Genomic DNA, 22159 nt, shown 5'->3' on the forward strand with positions numbered 1-22159 from the left:
TCACACTTAAATAATGAAAGTAACACAATTTTATTGTTTGATTTCATTGTACAGCAGAATCTTCCCTGCTAAAATTGTCATTGAGCCCCTTTTATCTTGACATTCCCTTTATTTGTAACGTCATAATCCACATGCAAGTAAGGTGTTGTTTCTTTCTAAATTGTCAACCAAAATTCACACCCGTTTCTGAGCTAGAATTAAGATTGCCATGATAAAGGAAATGGCTACTATTAGCCACACACTGTCTCGTAAAAACGTTTTGCTTTATGCTGGCATTGCATATTCTGGAGCAAACTCGGAATAAAGTCCATCATCACCTCGTCCTGAGGCTGGAAGTGCAGTTTTCTGGGTAACGCATAGAGGGACCACTTCCCTAACCACTGTGCTTTGAGATTTGTTCCACATTACGTTGCCCTGTTGTTGAGCAAAGGCATGAGCATGTTTCGCTGTCTTTGCCGGAGCCCAAAGAGGGACATGATGACACCCACTCAGTGAAATATTGACATCAAAGAGCCATGCACCTTCCCAGACAGAAGAACTTCTTGGTACCAGTCACGAGGGGTTTTCTGGACCCCCGAGACTGGCGGTTTCTACATTTTTTACCAAGTCAGCTGTCCTGAAAGGAGATAGAAGCAATATTGTATTTGGATCAACTTTGGCATTTTCACTACAGTAATCCCTCGTTTATCGCGGTTAATGGAGACCAAAACCACCTGCGATAAACGAAAATCCGCGACGTAGCGACCAATTAACATATACAGGTTAAAAAAATATATATATATATATATATATTTATTTATTTTTTAAGGTCCGCAAACAGTCCGGGAGAAGCTGCAAAACAACAGCAAGTCACATAGAGCAACATATACAGTACTGTACTCCATGTATATGGAATTTTTATATATGTATTTTTTATGAATATGTTTGAAAAAAAATCCACGATGCACCGAATCCGTGATAAACGAACCGCGAAATAGCGAGGGATCACTGTACATGCATATTTGTCAACTCGCAGACAAATCTTTTGGGAATTAGGCATACTCTGCCACCAATCAGAATGTTATTGTACTCTACAAATAGCAAATTAATAAAAAAAAAACAACAACAATCCTGTACTATACTTACAATGCAAAATGGGTTGCTTATGAAAACAAGACCGACCCTAATTCCGATAAATTTGAGACAAGTAAAACATCAATGAAAACAGAATCCAATGATTTTCAATCTGTTTCAACATAAATTGAATACACTTTCAACTCAGCTTTGATATCATTTCAACAAGAACCCAACTTTACACAATAAATACATGTACACAGTATATTGTTTCAAAATGATGTTTCCCGTTCGCTGAAATACTTCCACCACCGCTTGTCTTACCTTGCCTCTGCGTGTGATCCTGCGATCTGTGATCTCCACAAGCTCTCCAAGGACAGCCGTCTTCTCCAGACTGGGACCGCTGCATTGTACCAAACCCGTCTGCCGTGGCCCCTTGTCCTCGTTTTCCCATGATGTGAAAGCTTTATTTTTACAAGTCTCTCTTTGAGTGCGGTACTTGGTTTTGGGGAAGGTGTGGGATCCGCTGTTTGCGGTCCCCCAACTGTGTTCTGGCCACAGAGGTTCAGTCTGAGTGGCTTGGCTGATAGTGGCCCTTTGCAGGCGGACCGAGATCCTCTGGGCTGAGCCAGTCATGAGGGTGATGCTTTTTGTATCCCGAATAGGGCGTGCTGCTGTCACACTGGGGAACTCAAACACCTCGTCCTTGTCTGAAGGAAAAGTAACGGATGACCAGCGATGCAAAAGAAAATAGTATTTTGTATTTGGGCTCAACACAGAAAATATAACTGACCAGTACAGGTGTTTAGTGTTGGGCTGCTGGGCAACGAGCTGTGTGTCAGCCTGTCAGGGGTCATGCACCCAAGGGAACCAGAGCGCAGCAGCTTTCTGCAAGCTAAAACCAGGAGCTCCCGACATTGTTTATGGCAGTTGACACCGCAGTCTGTGAAGTCAAAATTCAAATTCACGTCGAAGTCGATGAGCCACCACAGTTCTTTGACAAAAGTGGGTCTTTGTTAAAGGCAGTTGAAAACATACAGTATCATCATTGAAGAGATCACAACCAAGACAAGAACATTTTGTTCTAACTTTTATCCATCCATCCATGTCTGATCCGCTTATCCACACGAGGTTCGCGGGCATGCTGGAGCCTATCCCAGCCGTCTTCGGGCATTAATCACAATATTCTCAGGGAGGTATCCCACAACTCCATCTATCAATGCCTTCATTAGCTTCTCCACCCCAATCCAACTACCTTCCACTATTATGGCGCACCTGCAGAATGTTATGTGGTGGCACCTTTCTGGCCGCAAAGCCTGCCCTCTGTTTCTCAGGACAAACTTACTCTCTTATCGTGCTGGAGGATTCGCCGGTTTCGGGATAGATTCATTGATGAACTGTCTGCCAGAGTGGTAAGAGTGTTGGAACATACTCAACACTGACTAGAAATACCCATGACTTGGCAGCTACCGCTTCATATGACTATGATTATTTTCATTGGCCAGCAGTCCACTGCGTATCCCACGTTTCTTCCCAAGTCCATTGGGATAGGATCCAATTTATCAATGAACCCCAACAAGACAACTTCTACAATAATGTCGTACCTTTACACTTGTAGCCCTGTTTGATGATCCCCCAGAGCTGCAAGGAGATGAGGAAAATAATAACCACGTAAGATTCATGGCGAATGGAGTGCACACATACAAACAACAGTTTGTCCTTCATGACTTGGCTTTCAAGCACAGAATCTCAACCAATGACATTGAGGAAACATCCAAACTGTTCAGCGCTGGAATTTTGCACGAACATTGCTCAGTACTAAAACCAAGGAGATGCATGCAGACTGTAGAGATGACACTGAAGAGATACATACAAAGCCAGCACAGTGTTCGCAGAAGGTGGGTTTCAGATATGTCATTTCCTGAAAGTTATGCAGGAATCCTGGACCCATTTTACACTGGAGCAGCGGGTTTGCTCGAAGGAAGTACGCTATCATCTCATCTTTACTGATCAGGCCATCTCTGTGACAGAAAAAAATGCAGATTCTCTCACAATACAGATACTTTTGTGGTCACTTTTAGGATCGCACTACTCACTGATCTTTGTCCAAAACGCAGAAGGAGTCCAGGAAGGGAAAGTTAGCAGCAATATTTTCAAAGTCTTCTTGAGAAATATAGCCATCATGGTCAGGGTCGTAGTTCCTGAACACTGACTGCCGGAAGCCAATAATGAAAGAACGTAATGCCACTAATATTCCACGCTTGCCTTTATCTGTGAAAGTAAGAATAAAGATATTGAGTACTCACCTCAACCACTTTCCTGATATGTTTATTGACCACAGTGGGGTCTGGTTTGGTCATGACACCTGAAGCCCAGTCCAGCGGTACAAGCGGCTTGTTGGGAGTCGTGGGAGAGGTAGGCTGCAAGACGACATGAAGAACATTGATTCACAGCATATTTGGCTCTCATTAGAATACATGGAACCATTTTAGCCTGCAACCCACTGAGTGGTGAAAGTTGCGAGGGTAGCTCATGTTGATTTTTCATCTGGGTTTGTTCAAGGTTGCAAACGGTTGCAGAGATGTTCACCAACAGTTTTAATGGTCGCAGGCAATTTTTCTTGTCACAAAGACGAGGCAAATTTCTCACAAACCTTCGCCGCTTTGTTTGAAGAAGTTGCTCAGGTTAAAAAACATATATATATATATACTGTATATATATATATATATATATTTGATGAAGTCTTTTGTCCCCCCTCTCATAGAAGAGAAAATATTTCGCGCCCCCTCATCTCTCTGCCCAACTATAAATAGTATATTTTGTCTATGAAATTTTTGTAGGCTCTACTCTGGAGAGGAGCTAATACTTTTTCTGCACTCTGAAAAATAAGAGTGTCGCTGCCACCTACTGTAGTGGATGTGCAATTCAACTTTATTCTAATACAGAAAAAAAAAACCACCCAAAAAAACGTGAGTTCACACACGCCCACATGACATTGCACCGCACCCTATTTGAGAAATGGCTGCTTTAGACAAATGATGCTTTAGAAGCAAACTTACCAGTGATTTAGGATTTCGCGGCTCCCGTAGCAATGATAATTCATAAATCTCATCTTCAGTGTAGTAAAGATCTAAAGAAAGCTGAAAATGTTTTGTATGATTAGCATTTTTAAAACCCAGAGCCACAGTAGATTTTTCCCTCCTAAAGTATTCAATATTAGTGATGAGATGATTTTGCTAACATACAGTACACATTTCCAACTCTTCTGTGTTGTTGCCTTACCGTGAGCAAGTAGATCAGGTCCATGTTGGGCTCCACTTGAGCTGCTGTGCTCTGCAATGACACCAGCTCGTTGAAAGTCATGTAGAGCTGCTGCATCTTCACTAGGTTCACCTTATTGCTGTCTTCCACCCAGTCAGGAAAGACCACGTGCATGGCTATGAGATCCTTCAAGTGCACACCCAGGATGGGGATTTTAAAGCCTTGACAGTCACTGAAGGCCTTGCGGTAGTAGGAGTAGTTATTGTTGGAAGAGACCAGTTCGGTCATTTCACGCCACATCTGGGATTGGGTTCAGACAGTTGGCACAATTTTTTTCCACTTTTTAGTTGTCTTCCAAAAGACATAGAAGGATACAAATACACACTGTCAGGTTTGAATTGACTTACCTTAACTACCTCCGCAGAGAGATAAGATTGCGTCTCCTTCAGACGAGAAATGGAGCTGTGGCTCAGACCTCCCACCACCGCCATTAAAGTATTGAAGTTTTGCAGCTGCAGAAGTTTCTGATGGAACACCGTGATTTGTCAAAATTAGCATGTGCATATTCACAATTCAAACCAAGACTTTGTTGAACAAATGACATTTACAATCCAAGGAATGATGTAATTTTAGTGTCACACCAACACGCGTTTCCGCGTAATATGGCACAAAATACGACACCCAAGTGAAAATAAAAACAGAGCACAAATCAACATTGTAAAAGACAATGGACTTTGTCTACAAATAACAAGCATCTTTGGTGAGATGTCTTCCAGAAGCCCTACTTCGGAAATACACGGGGAGAACATGCAAACTCCACACAGGCAGGTTGGAGCCGGGATCGAACCCACAACCTCTGCACTGTGAGATCCTAACCCTAACCACTGGACCACTGGACTGCTTGGACAGTTTCCACAAGAACAAAAATGATGTGATCACGTGAAGATATACCTCAAAATATTGACCAAATGGCAAATACCGCTCACAATACGTATCAGTGTATTGTTATGATATTCTGTCATGGATTAACCACCAGAAGCCTAGCATGTACAGTATGAATGCCAGAATTCCAGTGCGTACCACTTGTCCTGAATACGCTTTCAGGTGGTCTGATGCCTAATCCTGCTGACTTCGTAGAGGTAGGGTATTGTTGCATTTTTTTTCTTTGTAAATTTATCAGTCATCAATTTTGAACCACTGGAAAGCCTCATTAACTGTCATCTAAACAGTATGTTCTGAATCTGTCACTTTCTCAGCTTCTGCTCCTAAAATGTAGCCATCATTAGATTGACATTTCTCAATTATTGATAGCTACTGCATGTGTGGGGCTGGACCTGCTTCCTAACGGAAAGTACCTCGCATTAAAATTTGTTGTGAATTTGCAGCACGGCTTACAAATGAATTTCATAAAACTGAGCGTAAACCAACTGTCATTCTTCTATTTTTGTTTAGATTAGATTTGGTTTTGTTTCATACAGTAGCTTACTGTTCTGGTTCTGTTCCGTTTGTGACCAACAGATGGCACTGGACCACTAATGTTGCCGCACACAACGATCCAACTCCGAGTGGTTGGCGTGGTATTCCTTTTAACTAAAAAAGAACTTCTGACGTGAAGGCCAACAGCATGCGAGGCTGGAGCAGAAGCCCTCCAATGCCACCTGTTGGTCTCAAATGAGCAGAACCATAACAGTCATCGATGAAACAAAACCAAATCTAACCCAAACAAAAACAGAATCATGACACAAACAGGAGCAAAGAATCTACGCTTTGCACCCATTTGAATTTTAAACATTTGGGACTTTCGCGAAAATCCAGTGAAAAGTGCGGTCTAATTGCGCACATCGTGGAATTTTCTTACTTTCTTTTGGTATTTTGCCAGATTTTCTGCTGGTATAATTGGGCCAGAAGAATGCCCCGGAATGCCTAATGATCTGCAGCGCCATCTATGAAATTCCCAAACACGTGAAACTAGACTTGCCCCGGCACGAAAATTAAGATGCGGCCATTTTTACATCAAGTGCAGTCTACTTTCAGTGACTAAATTATCAGGTGCGTCGGGGGCGAGGCAGGTCCTTGCGCTGGAATGCCCAGAGAGACACAAGACGGCCCCAAAGACGGTAGACTAGACTTGCGCCGGGACCAAATGAAATCATGCCCGTTTTTACACCGAGTGCATGGGTGCCTATCAACCAAATTAGAAAAGAAACATTTGCGGTACCTTACCTGAGCCACATGGATGTATTTGGTGATAACCTCTGCCCTGGTTGGAGGCGTCAGCTTGCTTAACACCATAAGTTGGACCCACTGTGAAACTCCATTGAACAAAGCAATGGAGCGTTCCAGTGTTGGATTGTCCACCAAGCAGCCATTGATCACATAGCTCTTGTAATCAGGGAACTGGAGACAGAATAAAAGTCCAGGGAATGAAATAAAAGGTCATTTAAAATGTTCCCCCATCAAATAGGAATGGTGGTCAACGTCATGCTGCTTTTAGAGGACGGTACGGTGGAACTTCCAAAGTCAAAAGCCCCGAATGTCATGCAAAGGGGAGTCGCACCAAAACTGTTTGCTACCAACTGGCTAGCGTGATGTCATGCGGGACTTCAGCAGACCTCGTCGGACCTTTAGCTCATTAAGCATCTATTTAAAACCATTAATAACATAAGTGTTGATTGCCTTCAGATATTGTTGGGTGTTTTTTTTCTCCCACAACGTCCTCATGATTGTAAACGGCCAAGATTCAGTGTGTAGTGTGAGTCCTCCCATCCTCAAGAAGCCTGGTCTCCACCCAGAAACCCTCCACACCAACCCACTTACAGGTACAGTATTTCCACCCTTTCTTTCCTCAGCAAGAACACTTGCCGACCATCTTCGGAGACCTCCAGTATTTCTGAGGCTGAGGTCGCTTATCTTTTGTTCCTTTTCATCTCATGGCACCATAAGACAGATCGTGGGGGAAACAGAAGAGCAAACGAGAGAAGAAGAAAAAAACATTGCACTGACCGATATCCTCCTGATGGATTTAAATTCCAAAAAGGTCAGATGTTCCGCCAGCTCCATGGGTTCAAGGTGGTCAAACAACAGCGAAGCTTTGCCTTTCTTCGCCTGCTTTTTACGCTGCGTCAACTTACGCATCCAGTCATACGAAGGACTGCAAGAACCATTTACGACACAGTCTTAGAAACTGGTAGTGTTGTTTGTGTGTGTGTGCGTGTGTGTGTGAGCATGTGAGAGAGACAGTAAATTGTAAAGACTCAAAGATTCACATGTCAATCATGCTTATTTTTGTGAATGTACACCACTGAAAATACAACCACCATTAAAAAGAGTCAACAATATATACATATGTAAGCAGTGATAACATTTTGGATGCTCTTTTTGGATTTATCGTTGACCTACAATTGCATTCTCAATTAAATGTGGATTATTCTTCCAGAAATGTGACGCCAAAGAAGTTTGTGAAGATTGTGTATGTTACATTCATGGCCAGACGTATTTGGACAATGGCACTTGAGTTGTTTTATGATTATGGTTGAGAGTGTTACTGCTTTAACTTGTGTCCTCAGTCGTTGAAAGGCATGCTGAACGGCATTGGTGTCAAGCCACTGAGTACTTTTCCAAGTTATTTGTGTTCGAAAAAGTTTCATTTAGTCGCTTCGGTAGAATGTTTATGCTGTCCGAACGGTCTGCACTGTCAGTTTTACAGCATATGTCTTGATGTAAGCATGAAATGTAGGTCCTTGCGCTTCAAAATCCATCCGGGCTCCCCTTGCCGTAGCCACACCGTCATCTCCAGCAAGCCCATTCATTTATTTACAAGCCAAGTCATCACATCATTTTGCCATCATGGATGACGTAGGATCCATGACCAGCCACTTCAGTGACTCAAGATTATTTGAAGACAAATACCAAGAGGAGGAAGATTATTCTTCAATAGCTAAACCTGACCTCAAAACAATGGAGCATGTTTTTCAGTTAGTGAAGACAAGCAGCAGCTTAAGACGATTGGAGTGAAGAGATGAATCCACCCAGGGGGAAGCTCGTTCCCTTATTGATTGATGGTTTGATGGATTGATTGAGTCGATTTATTTGATCAGCTTCAGTCAAAGAAAAACGGTCAATAGAGAATTTTATAGGAAAACAAAGCAGGCTGAAAAGGTGTCATTTCTTACATAGTGGAGATGTCAATCAGTTTGAAATGCTCCTCGCAGCTGAGCCTTTCAGCGACTTCTCTGAACTCCTCTGTTATTTGAATCAGACCCAAGTCCAGGTTGAACTCGGCAGGGAATGTTCCTATCCAGTACCTGGACACAAAATTAAGCACTTAACATTTGCGTAGCAACAGGCAACAACTATGATGTAATATGAGTGTTAGGTTGATTGTTTTTAGTTCTCACACATTTGCATATTATTAAAAATAAATTGATTATGCTTGCAATAAAAATATAATGCTTTTAATGAAGACATGCTCACATTTATAAGATAACAATGCTTAGTGCACCGGGTGGCAGTTGAGGTACGCGACCACCTTTCCGAGAAAGTGGTTGGAAGGAGATAAGTATTAAGACAAAACAAGAGCAAGGTCGGACGTGGACGGAGCTGTCAACACCAGCTGCAACTTGGTGTTTTTGTAATGACTGCACACATGTACGTAATTTTCACTCACATACACACACACATAGTCAAACAAGTTCAGTGTGTCTTCAACAGCCCTCGCCCTTTAGGTTGGACACACCCATGTATTCGATTACCAAAAAATGAGAGGGCGAGCGGGGAGATCCTTGGGTGATGTGCAGAGAACTGAAAGCTAACGCTTCTCCTCGTTCCCCCCTGGTAACAGAATTGAGTCTACTGTATCCTCCTTCTTCATTTCTCAATGTCTAATTGATAAACCTGACAATGAGACATCTGTACATCTGTGACCTCCTTGTGATGATTCATGAAATGGAAGAGAATGACCAGAAATGCACTGGATTGAAGGTTTAAGAGAAAAAGTGAAGCGACGTGTGATGGGCGTGTTCTGGCCTTACCTCATTAAGTAACAAATCTTCAGTCTTGTTTTATGGCAGTCATCATTGTTGCAATCACGGTACGTAGAATTTAGTTAAGGACTATATTGGATTGAAAAATAAATAAACAGTACCAAACAGCGAAAAGGTGAAAACATTCATGTCATAGTGTTTGTTTGTGTTTTGTTTTCAGCTCCAGCTGGAGTGGAGGGCGTTCCCCCCAGCGGCGCACCTGTCAAACATTGTAATCATTATCTGTGGGCTTCTTCAGGACTACCATGCCGGCAACCCAATGTCGAATTATTCGCTTTCCTCACGACTCTCGCACCAAATGAAATTCTCGAGACGCTCATGATTTCGTTTCTCCGTTCTTGTTCTTGTCATAGTTTGTTCTTGTTGTCAGTAATATTTCGTATTTTATTCAAAGTATTATTTTGTGTTTCCTTGCGATTGGATTTTCTGATCATTTTGACAAGCGATTTACGTTGTTTCGTTATTCCTTGCCGTTTGCAAGCGCTTTTTGTTATTTACGGTTATCAAGGCTCCAACTACCAGCGATCTCAATTGTACTTTGTTGGTCATGCGCCTATTTGTAAATAAACCTTTTGATCAAAGAATCTTATCCTTGTCTACGTTTTTGGGATCCACTCCTATCCAGATTGTTGTGGATCATGGATCATAATAAATCATGACTAAGTTTCATCTTTTTTTTTTCAAATCTATTAGAGACCAATAACATGAACAATGCAACTCAAGAAATGTAGCTGTATTTTTGTTACTCTTATTTCAGATCAATACATGAAATGGGCATCAAATACCCCAAATACAATCAAAAATGTCATTTGAAACAGGCATTCAAGATAGCACAAAGCCACTGGGACAAAGGAGACAAAACTGGAACTCTTTTGGCAAATCATATCAGTCCTATGTCAGTTATTGCTTTACTGTTAGTAGGGCTACATTCAGCACAGGATGTCTTGAATCAGAAACATTTTCCCCACATCCGACAGCTTCGGTCCTCAAACAGGCTTACGATCCACAACACAGCGCCCAAAACACGGTCATTAATTTTCACCAGCAAGTATAAGATATCGGCGATTATATATTTTACATAAATTATGAAGGATATATCATCAGCAGTTTTCCAGCCAGTTCGGAAGATGAAACATACCAGCGATGCATCAGCAGGAGCATGCGAGGTAAGTTGGTCTGCAGCACTCCGTTGTCATCTGTCAACAAAAGTGACCAATAGAAACGATGAGTGGGTGGATTGCTTCAAGATGCTTGCATTGCCCATGAAAAATTGTCTCAGCCGACAAACCGCAATCAGGGGACATGAATATTTGCATGTATTCTTCTCACAGGTGAAACTTCATCTTGTACAGGTTTAACCTGTGCGTTCTTAACATTAGCGAATACAATGTTGGGCTAGTGGTTGTGTTTTGTTTCTTCTGCTTGCGATTAAGCAGTGCTTCTTAATTCTTTTCTGTTACGCCCCTGCCAGCGAGAAGAAAACAATATCCCCCCCGACGTTGTTATAAGTAGTGTACTTATTAAGTACACCTCTGCATTACATTGTATCCTTATTAACATTAACTCTTTCACTCCACAAGATGTACTTGTATGTCTTTTTAACATTAGGCCCCGCCTACCAAGGTCGTACTTGTACGTCTAAGTCTTTTTTTTTGCGTTATAGAGAGGAGGAGGGTCTGATGCAATCTGTGAATGAGAATAATCCGTTTGCATTGTAAATCATGTAAAAAAAAGGGTGCCTCACGTGCTTGAAATGCATGCTTTTACAAAAAGCTCTTTTTCTCAATTTTTTTGCACAGGAATCACCATTTTCATGAAACTGAGCCATTTTATAATGCTGATTCCTGAAGAATGGAAAATGATCAAGATTTTTTTTTTCTTCTGAAAGAAGAGAGTCCAAAATTTGATAGGCTCCATGTTTATATAGCATTAGAACCAAATATTCTATGGGCCTTGCAAGATCAGTCAAAAGCCAGTAAAACGCTGAGATTGAGGGGGTTGTTACTCCAGTGAAAATGGCTGGGATTGAATGAGTTAAGAAAAGAAAAAAGAAAAATATAGTTCAACTTAGATCAAAGAAGAATTTTATCAACACTGTTTTTTAGTCTGTAACAGAAAATATTTTAAGTGCATCAAATCCTTGCTTAAACCGTAAACATTTTGGACCAACTTATTGCACCATTTCATTCTGAAAACTAAAATGAAATAAAATCAATAAATAACAAAAAAAAAATATCTAATTCAGTTCAGCAACATGAACTCGGGAGCACAATCTAGTAAACACTTTAGTCTACAAAACAAAAATGAATAAAACAATTTGTGCTGATTTTTTTTTTTAAACATCAAAATGAGGAAGTCAGGATTGCTACAATCAGCGTGTTTTGCTGTGCACAGCTTCTTCAGCGGCTTATCACCATGATTGAGATGTAATGTCTTTAAGTGGCACTTCGATTTATTTGGCTTTGTGCTGTCCGCAGTCACTCAACACACCTCGTCCGTCTTCCACTGCAGGCACAGTGAAGGCAAGCACTACATACACTTCATTATATTTTCTTGTCTTAGCTTTCAGGTGATTTTCTTTTGTCTCATTCACTTCGTCTCTCTCTGCCTTTCTTTTCATCCCGTTGAAAAAAAAATGTACATGTGGTCTCCTGAGGGTTTGTTGACTGCACCATCGAGCTAATACTCCCTGTGCACTCTCTGACAATACGGGGCTCCACTGCCAACTACTGTAGTGAATGTGCAATTACACTTTATTCCCGTACAGCAAAAAAAAAAAAACGTGTTCCCCAGAGTCACACACATCCTCCCTGGCATCGAAACCACGCCCCCCTGGGGGATCGCGCCCCATTATTTGAGAAGGACTGCAGAATGCTTGCTCCCATATTCACTGTTCTGTTGACACAAAATACATAGTGGAACTGTGGGAACTTCGTCCAATGCATCCAGTACAGTATATAGTTTATGACAAGCCAGTTGAATACTCACATTCATACCTAAGACCCTTTAATTAGCCTCCCAAAATACCACTACAGTATGTGCTAGCTAGACTAACATGTTTTTTAAATTTTATTTTGCATTTAATTCATCCAATTATGTTTTTTCCTTTGCTGACTTGATTTTGAATACCGTAATGAATGAGATTCCAACATTGACATCCCTTTAATACACAAAAAATTACTTGACTATTATGAATAGCAATAGTGTAAAAATGTTTTTTCAGTTGGTCTGAAACGGATATTTGCTTGTGTCTTTTAATATATTTTTCAGCTTTGAGTATAATTGTGCGCAACACTCACCAAATGCATGGATACATTCCTTGATGAGAGCATCAAGAGTAGCTGCCTTTCCCAGTGTTGATGATCCCATGTTGATGAGTCGGAGGAAGATGCCTTCACTTTTCTGCACCAGTCAAAGTATTCCTGAGAGCAGGACAAAGACACACTGTTAACAGAAACAGAAGATATGCTTCTCTCATTATTGTTATCAACAACAGCAGTAATTTTCCATCCATCCATTTTCCGATCCATTTCTCCTCACAAGGGTCGCGGCGGAGGCTGGAGCCTATACCAGCCGTCTTCGGCTAGTAGGCGAGTGTACACCCTGAACCGGTTGCCAGCCAATCGCAGGGCACACACAGACGAACAACCATCCACGCTCACACTCAGACAGAGGTACAATTTAGAGCAGGGAAAACAAATTTTTGTCGTGGGCCACATTGTAATTCTGGTTTTCCTTGGAGGGCCGTAAAATGTTTAATCACCTCCACATATTACATACACAGTGCACATCAAATTGATTAATAACTAGTTTTAAAAACAGAAATCAAAAATAATGACTGTCATTGTGGATTACATATGACAATTTGACATTTTGGTTCAGACTTTAGCAAGCATCATGGAACTTGACATGCTTGATTTGCTTTCGCGGGCCACATAAAATGATGTGGCGAGCCAGATCTGGACCCCGGGCCTTGACCTTGAAACCTGTGATTTAGAGTGATCAATCAGCCTGCCATGCATGTTTTTGGAATGTGGGAGGAAACCGGAGTACCAGAGAAAACCCGTGCAGGACTGGGGCGAACATGCCAGAGCTGGAATTGTGAACCCCTCTGCACTGTGGGGTCGACGCGCTAACCATCGGACCACTGGGCCGCCCAGCAGTAATTTTGTTTGCACAAATTCATAAAAAGCTGAGCATTAGATTTGTGACCGATATTTATTTGAATAGAGAGATGCTCTAACGTCAGTTCAATAGTTTAGTGTTCATTTGTAGCAGCTGCAAATGAAAGCGAAGCACGTTTCTCCTCAAAATGGCAGCTCTGTCCAGTGACAGACACTTGCGTTGGAAGAGGCAACAACCATACAGTTAAGATCATCTTAACTGTATGGTTAAGATCTTAATAAGATGTATATGTTTTCACGAGCAATAACATATTGTCAATATAACAATTAAATCTAGGCACCAAGTGTGATATATAGTGATGCCTCGCTATTTCGCGGTTCGTTTATCGCGGCTTCAGTGCATCGCGGATTTTTTACCTGTATATGTTAATTGGTCGCTACTTCGCGGATTTTTTGTTTATCGCGGGTGTTTTTGGTCCCCATTAACCGCGATAAATGAGGGATTACTGTGCAGTATATTTGAGGCACTCCTCTGAAAACAACTCATACCTCCACAGAGCAAAGAAAGTCAACCAAAACAACAACGGTGGAGACGGACAGATAAACAGTAATCTGTAACAATACACATTTACATATTTATGCATAGGGTAAATTGACACTTTTAAATCTAAAAATGTATCCATAGTGGCATGGTAGCTGATTGGTTAGCATCTAAACATCACATGTATTAGGTTGAACATTCAACTCTAGGCTACAGCCTGCCCAGTGGAAGTGCCTACCCCCCCCCCCCCCCTGCGATTGTGTGGGTTTTCTCCAGGTATTCACGCTTCCTCACACATTCCAACAAGCATGTTAGGATTATTGAAGACTCTCAGTTGACCATTGTGAGAATGTGCGTGTAAATATTTGTGTATATGTGTTCTGCGATTGCGGGAGATCAGCCTATGGTGCACCCCGCCTCTCACCTGACCTGGGGTCAGCCGGGATATGCTGTAGTTTACCTGCGACCTGAGTGAGGACAAGTGGTGACGATAATAGAAGGATGGAAATTGATTTGTGTCAGGCAGCAGCAGCAGCGTTGAACAAAATGTCTCAGTTGCGATAGGTTTGCTTGAACAAAGCTCTTTTCATTCCACTCCACTTTATAGTGATTGTGTTGTCTCTGCATTCACAAGTCAGGGGGGAAAAAAAGTTAATATGCAGTCAACAGAATTTAGTGGAAGGTCTGATCATAATAGTCACATCAGCCATGGTTATTGTGACATCGATGGCAATATCAAATGACTACGTTTGAAATCGGATGAATTCAAATGAACGTACACTGAAGGTCACAACTTTTTTTTTTAAACTTTGACTGAAAGATGAACATCATTCTTCTCGCTGCTTTTATGGCTTGACTCTGCACGTCACAGTCAGCTGTGCCCTTGAGCATGACTTGTTATTTGCTGCTTTACAATGGGTCACTGTGTCCCTGCCTCTGGTTAGCAGATGCATCATTGCGTATGCTTTTGCGTTGCTCAGCTTCTAAGTACTGTACACTCTCACAGATGCACATTCAGGCAGTATTGAAGGCACTGTAAAGGGACACGGAGCAGTTTGAGCCATGACACAAATAGACATCTATTTAAAGCAACAATATTGATTCGTTTCTATTTAAAATAACTGCTTCGACTTCACCGCGATGGTACCCTGGCTCGCAATGAAAATGAGAAGAGTGGCTTTGTGATTGCCATGGTAACCCTGGTTTGGGGATTTTAATCGTCCATAAAATATCTCACACTCAGTTTACACACGTTTCTCTTTTGTGTACAGCGCTTATACAAACTTTTACACATACTGTACTTCGATGTTTTTCCAACAGTTACAAGGACTGAAAACGATCATTAAATGACTTTTGCTTCAAACCATGTGTCTGTCGACCGCTGAGCATGATGCACCTTTACGATTGTCAAATTGTACAGCAGTCAACACAGTGCCTTGAAATGAGTTTTAATAATAATAATAATAATACATTTTATTTGAAAGCGCTTTTCATCACACTCAAAGACACTTTGCAAGAGCTTAAAACACAGGATAAAAATGTGCACTTAAAACAAGCATATATAATTTACAAAAGCACATTTAAATGAACAAAAAGCAAAATGGGTAAAAGAGATTCACTTTACAAACACAACCCAATGGCAACCTCAGAGTAATATATCTCTACCGCTATATTAGATAACTTAATAAACATGAACAGCTCTATGTGATCAGCGATGAGTTTTGGAAACAGGAAACGAGTTCACAATCCCGCAAACTTGACCCAAACTACAAACTTTAGAAACAAATTCGAGCATATAATAGATCTTACCCACTGAAAAGCAGAGTGAGAGAAAACCATCCGGACCACTGAAACAACTGATGTTAGATAAAAGCTAGAGAAGAGCCGATTAGAGAAGCGCACGCTACGATACAACCTCCTCCTCCTTCTCTTTCCTCCTCTTGTTCGTAAACACAGCGAACCTAAACAAGAGGACCTCTGCCATGTGACCACATGCACACACGAAACACACGCGCCCTTAAATGATGCAGCCCCCCAGCACTCCAAAAATGTGTTGTCATATTTGGTAAAACTGCCAGCATGATTTGACAGTGGTAGACGAGTAAAATAATGTGTGAAAAACAAACAAAAAAATCAGCCCCGGTCTTGTGCCTCTTATTTTATTTGCAAGAAACCACTGTGCTAAAAAAAAAAAAAAAGTCACAGACAGAAGGTTATGTCAATCATTTGCAAGGTGTGACCACCCAAAGTGGTCACTCACACCTTCACGGCCACATGGTAACAACCTTGGGCTCCAAGGGTTTTGCTGAAACTACAGTGAAATATCAACTTCCGGGGGTCGGGGGGGGGGGGGGGGCATGTCTAACCGAGCCATCACACCAGCAAACCTGGCAAATATGTTTGCAAAAGTTTGCCCACCCCTGAGTTAGCCTCTACCTCTAATGCAATCGCTGCTATTAAAAAAAGCAGAAAGTTCTATCACCAAAATATAATAATTTACTGTTGGCTTTATTGATGTGGTTCATTATTTCCAGTGAGCTACTCAACCGTCACTGATGTTGCATCAGTGATGCCTCAAAGTGGCACAAATAGATCCCTCCTTTCATCTGTCCATCAGAAAGATGATATCAGTCTATGATTGTGGCAAGTTAAGCTACTGCACATCCACGCCAATGGCACAAAGTCAGCAAAAGCCCCATTATCGGATGTGAGACTGTGGTGTGGGGTGTGTAAGAGCTGCTCTTTTTTCATCTGTGTATTTTCCAGCAGTCTGGTTGCTTTGTGCCACCTTGCTACCGCGCAGGTCAGTCTTAGGACTCGGGCAAGTTTGGGAGAGGATAGCTGAGATTGTAAATTGAAAGTATTGTTTTGTGTGTGGTGTGTGCAAACTGTCTTGAGTAAACTGAAGATGGTGGCCAATGTGTCCTTTATGAATAAGAAGACATGTCTCATATGCCGATGTTTCCTTGCAACATTGTATTGCCGATTTTACAATTAGGCAGGGCTGTGGTCAAGCGCAAATCAAGGGTTTGTTGTCCCCGATTCCTCACAATTAACCAATCAGATGGCGATTTTGATAATCTGATAAACTTTATTTCAAGCTTCTTTTGAAGGCGTCTTGATTGATTCGGTAATAATATTTTGAGAGTCCGTCCGAGACACTTCAGAGTCAAATGCCAAGGAGTCTGAGTCAAGTCAGGGACAAAAACAAAAAAAAACAAAAAACAGTTTTCCAATGCACTTATCTTCACAAGGGTTGTGGGGGGTGCTGGAGCCTATCCCAGTCGTCTTCGGGCAGTAGGCGAGGGACACCCTGAACTGGTTGACAGCCAATCGCAGGGCACACATAGACGAACAACCATTCACACTCACACTCACACCTAGGAACAATTTTGAGGGTTCAATCAGCCTGCCATGCATGTTTTTGGAATGTGGGAGGAAACCGGAGGAGCCGGAGAAAACTCACTCAGGCACGGGGCGAACAGGCAAACCCTACACTGGAAGGCAGGAGCCTGGATTAGAACCCTCGACCATACATACATACATACATGTGTATGTATATATATATATATATATATATATATGAGTAGAAATCGATTTACCGTATTTTCCGGACGATAAGTCGCAGTTTTTTTCATAGTTTGGCTGGGGTGCGACTTATACGCTGGAACGATTTATGGGTGAAATTATTAACACGTTATTATATCATTTCACATGTTATTTTCACATTATATATATATATATATATATATATATATATATATATATATATATATATATATAGCGGCTGGATGGCTCAGTTGGTAAGGCATCGGTTTGGCATACGGGAGACGGTGGTTCGAATCCCGCTTGGGGCAAAAAATGAGCACATAACACCATCCAGTGTGGGTCCTTGGGCAAGATCCTTCACGCTAATGCCTACCTCATACAATGATGAGAGACAATAAAATGAATGACATGCCGGCTCAGACGTCGCGCCCGGCCAAACAAGGTCTGCGTCAGGTGCTGGGGAACCAGAGCACCTTGATGAAAAATGGGCTACTGGAACAAAGCGGAGATGGGCGAGATGCGATAACATGGCTCTGTTGGACTGCTACTACTCAAGCAACCCTAGTCAGAGGGGTTACATGCAGAGAATGTGGGCTAAATGGTTACTTCGAAACCCACAGTCACGGTTGACCACGAAACAACTAGTAGCTCAGTGTTCCAACATCCACAAACGGCAGCTGCTGTCACAACTTGAGATTGATGAGGTACAACGCAGGTTTCATGGTGAAGGGCCCCAGGCTGCCAAATCAGAGGAGGAGGTCATACCAGAGATTGGGAGGCAAGCCCCAATTAATGCAGATGATGAGATTGGGAGGCCAGCCCCAATGAATGAAATGCTGAGCGAGTCAGCAACTGATCTGAAAGCTAAGATCATGGCGAGAATGAAAGCTGGGCAACCTAGAAACCGATTACAACGGCTATGTGAAGTACCACCTGAAAGTCTCATGGAAAGTGTGAATGCAGCACTGAGGGCGATCCCTACCATAACGATCACGGAAACCAATGAGCTGATATACGCTTCAGCATCAGTGATCCTTGAGATGCTTGGCTATAAGAGCAACCATGGAAGCCATGAGATGCCACCATGGAAAAGACGGTTGGAGGCTAAGATCAAGGCGGTTCGGAAAGATGTGAGTCAAGTGACGGAGGCCCAGAGAGGTGTGATGAAAAGGCCGATACCCGAGAGGTACATCCAGATGATGACCATACCTGAAGCACTCGAAACTGCCAAACAAAGGCTCCAAGCCTTGTCCAGCCGCCTAAAGCGGTACACGAAAGAGAATGAGGCCAGACGAATAAACAGGCTGTTCGCAACACAACCTGCGAAAGTGGCAGGGTCCTAACAACAGAGCTGACCCACCAAGACTGGAAACTGAAAGGTACTGGAAAGGCATATGGGAGAAGGAGGTTGCACATAACAGCAGTGCACAATGGCTGGTGACCCTGAGAGAGGAGCACAACAACCTCCCTGAACAGAACCCAGTTACCATAACAGTGGCAGACATACAGGAAAAGTCTCAGATATGAAGAAGTGGACAGCACCAGGCCCGGACATGGTCCACACCTCCTGGCTAAAGAAACTCACAGCACTCCATGAGCGCCTAGCAGCACAAATGAACCAGCTGCTGAGGGATGGGACTCACCCAGGATGGCTAACCAAAGGGCGAACGATCCTGATCATGAATGATCCCTCAAAGGGTGCAGTCCCATCCAACTATCGGCCAATAACCTGTCTCTCCACAAAATGGAAGCTCATGTCAGGCATCATTGCGGCTAAGATAAGTGGACACATGGATGAGCGAAGCACAGAAGGGCATTGGTAGAGATACCAGAGGAGCCAAACATCAGCTCCTGGTTGACAGAACAGTCGCACAAGATTGCAGGTCCCGACGTACCAACCTGTGCACAGCCTGGATTGATTACAAGAAAGCCTATGACTCTGTGCCACATACATGGATCACTGAATGCTTGGAGTTGTATAAGGTGAACAGGACCCTATTGCGAATGTGGAAAACCACCAGGATGTGGAAAACCACACTTGAAGCCAATGGCATGCCACTTACCCAAGTGTCCATCAAATGTGGCATATACCAAGGTGATGCACTCTCCCCACTGCCGTTCTGCATAGGACTGAACCCCCGAAGCCAAGTAATCACCAAGACAGGCTATGGATACCCCCTCAGAAATGGAGCTACAATCAGTCACCTCCTCTACATGGATGACATAAAGCTGTATGCTAAGAGCGAAAGGGACATAGACTCCCTGATCCACACAACCAGGATCTACAGCAGCGACATCGGGATGTCATTCGGGCTTGAGAAATGTAGTCGGATGGTGACTAAGAGAGGAAAGGTAGTCCGCACTGAAGGGGTCTCACTCCCTGAAGGAACAATAGCAGACATTGAGGACAGCTACAAGTACCTCGGTATACCACAAGCCAATGGCAACCTCGAACTGGCAACAAGGAAAGCGGCTACGGCCAAATACCTCCAGCGAGTGAGGCAAGTCCTAAGAAGCCAGCTCAATGGCAAGAATAAGACCCGGGCAATAAACAGCAGCTTTATGTCATCCATGTAGAGGAGGTGACTGATCGTAGCTCCATTTCTGAGGCGGTATCCATAGCCTGTCTTGGTGATTACTTGGCTTAGGGGGTTCAGTCCTATGCAGAACAGCAGTGGGGAGAGTGTGTCACCTTGGTATATGCCACATTTGATGGACACTTGGGTAAGTGGCTTGCCATTGGCTTCAAGTGTGGTTTTCCACATCCTCATCGAGTTCGCAACGAAGGCTCTTAGGGTCCTGTTCACCTTATACAACTCCAAGCATTCAGTGATCCATGTATGTGGCATTGAGAGGAAAGGTAGTCCGCACTGAAGGGGTCTCACTCCCTGAAGGAACAATAGCAGACATTGAGGACAGCTACAAGTACCTCGGTATACCACAAGCCAATGGCAACCTCGAACTGGCAACAAGGAAAGCGGCTATGGCCAAATACCTCCAGCGAGTGAGGGAAGTCCTAAAAAGCCAGCTCAATGGCAAGAACAAGACCCGGGCAATAAACAGCTATGCCCTGCCAGTGATCAGATACCCTGCAGGAATAATAAGGTGGCCAAAGGAAGAGATTCAGACCACGGACGTTAAGACCCGAAAGCTCCTAATCATGCATGGAGGGTTCCATCCCAAATCCAGCACCCTGAGACTGTACGCAAGCCGAAAGGAAGGAGGCCGGGGACTAGTGAGTGTGAGAGCCACTGTCCAGGATGAAACATCCAAGCTCCATGAATACATCAAGGAGAAGGCTCCAACGGATAACGTACTCAGAGAATGTCTCAGACAATGGGAAACAGAAGATGAGGGACCATCATGGGAGGACAAGCCCCTACACGGGATGTACCACCGGACCATAACTGAAGTGGCCGATCTCAAGAAGTCCTATCAGTGGCTAGAGAGGGCTGGTCTGAAGGACAGCACAGAGGCACTCATCCTAGCTGCTCAGGAGCAGGCCCCGAGCACCAGAGCCATTGAGGCCCAGATATACCACACCAGACAAGACCCAAGGTGTAGGTTGTGCAAAGAGGCACCTGAGACGATCCAACACATAACTGCAGGGTGTAAGATGCTGGCAGGGAAAGCCTACATGGAACGCCATAACCAGGTGGCTGGCATAGTCTACCGAAACATCTGTGCAGAGTATGGACTGGAAACCCCAAGGTCAAAATGGGAAACACCTCCGAAGGTGGTGGAGAATGACAGAGCGAAGATCCTGTGGGACTTCCAGATCCAGACTGACAAAATGGTAATGGCAAACCAACCAGATATCGTGATCATAGATAAAGGGCAGAGGAAAGCCGTTGTAGTGGATGTAGCGGTCCCAAGTGATGGAAACATCAGAAAGAAGGAACACGAGAAACTCGAGAAATACCAAGGGCTCAGAGAGGAGCTGGAGAGAGCCTGGAAGGTAAAGGTGACAGTCGTGCCTGTGGTGGTCGAAGCACTCGGGGCAGTGATCCCCAAACTAGATGAGTGGTTGCAACAAATCCCGGGAACAACATCGGACATCTCAGTCCAGAAATGTGCAGTGCTGGGAACAGCAAGGATACTGCGCAGAACCCTCAAGCTTCCTGGCCTCTGGTAGAGGACCCGAGCTGAATGAGGGACGGACACCACCCGAGGGGTGAGACGAGGATTTTTATATATATATATATATATATATATATATATATATACATATACATATATATATATATGTATGTATGTATGTATGTATATATAAGGGCGGCCCGGTAGTCCAGTGGTTAGCACGTCGGCTTCACAGTGCGGAGGTACCGGCCTCAATTCCAGCTCCGGCCTCCCTGTGTGGAGTTTGCATTTTCTCCCCGGGCCTGTGTGGGTTTTCTCCGGGTGCTCCAGTTTCCTCCCACATTCCAAAAACATGCATGGCAGGCTGATTGGACGCTCTAAATTGTCCCTCGGTGTGAGTGTGGGCGTGGATGGTTGTTCGTCTCTGTGTGCCCTGCGATTGGCTGGCAACTGATTCAGGGTGTCCCCCGCCTACTGCCCGAAGACGGCTGGGATAGGCTCCAGCACCC

The 22159-nt window shown here is 43.3% G+C and overlaps 1 protein-coding gene across 2 annotated transcripts in view; it reads right to left on the reverse strand.

Moving 5' to 3' along the window:
- Nucleotides 1-11: 11 nt before the first annotated feature.
- Nucleotides 12-22159, reverse strand: part of rasgrp3 (RAS guanyl releasing protein 3 (calcium and DAG-regulated)) — a 30587-nt gene continuing 8439 nt past the window's right edge. For both annotated transcript variants that reach the window (XM_086121556.1, XM_086121557.1), the window contains exons 2-17: nucleotides 12656-12778; nucleotides 10453-10552; nucleotides 9345-9407; nucleotides 8487-8618; nucleotides 7318-7465; nucleotides 6538-6711; nucleotides 4722-4838; nucleotides 4336-4614; nucleotides 4113-4193; nucleotides 3360-3473; nucleotides 3150-3265; nucleotides 2927-3074; nucleotides 2658-2694; nucleotides 1847-1996; nucleotides 1378-1763; nucleotides 12-616 (exon numbers count right to left, since the gene is read on the reverse strand). In XM_086121556.1, the coding sequence (XP_085977682.1) occupies nucleotides 608-616; nucleotides 1378-1763; nucleotides 1847-1996; nucleotides 2658-2694; nucleotides 2927-3074; nucleotides 3150-3265; nucleotides 3360-3473; nucleotides 4113-4193; nucleotides 4336-4614; nucleotides 4722-4838; nucleotides 6538-6711; nucleotides 7318-7465; nucleotides 8487-8618; nucleotides 9345-9407; nucleotides 10453-10552; nucleotides 12656-12725 (2124 nt within the window). In that variant the 5' untranslated portion in view covers nucleotides 12726-12778 and the 3' untranslated portion in view covers nucleotides 12-607. The remainder of the gene's footprint in view (nucleotides 617-1377; nucleotides 1764-1846; nucleotides 1997-2657; nucleotides 2695-2926; nucleotides 3075-3149; nucleotides 3266-3359; nucleotides 3474-4112; nucleotides 4194-4335; nucleotides 4615-4721; nucleotides 4839-6537; nucleotides 6712-7317; nucleotides 7466-8486; nucleotides 8619-9344; nucleotides 9408-10452; nucleotides 10553-12655; nucleotides 12779-22159) is intronic.

Source organism: Hippocampus guttulatus, chromosome 10, assembly GCF_054856545.1.
Source record: "Hippocampus guttulatus isolate MCC_2025c chromosome 10, RoL_Hgut_1.0, whole genome shotgun sequence".
Classification (NCBI taxonomy): Eukaryota; Metazoa; Chordata; class Actinopteri; order Syngnathiformes; family Syngnathidae; genus Hippocampus; species Hippocampus guttulatus.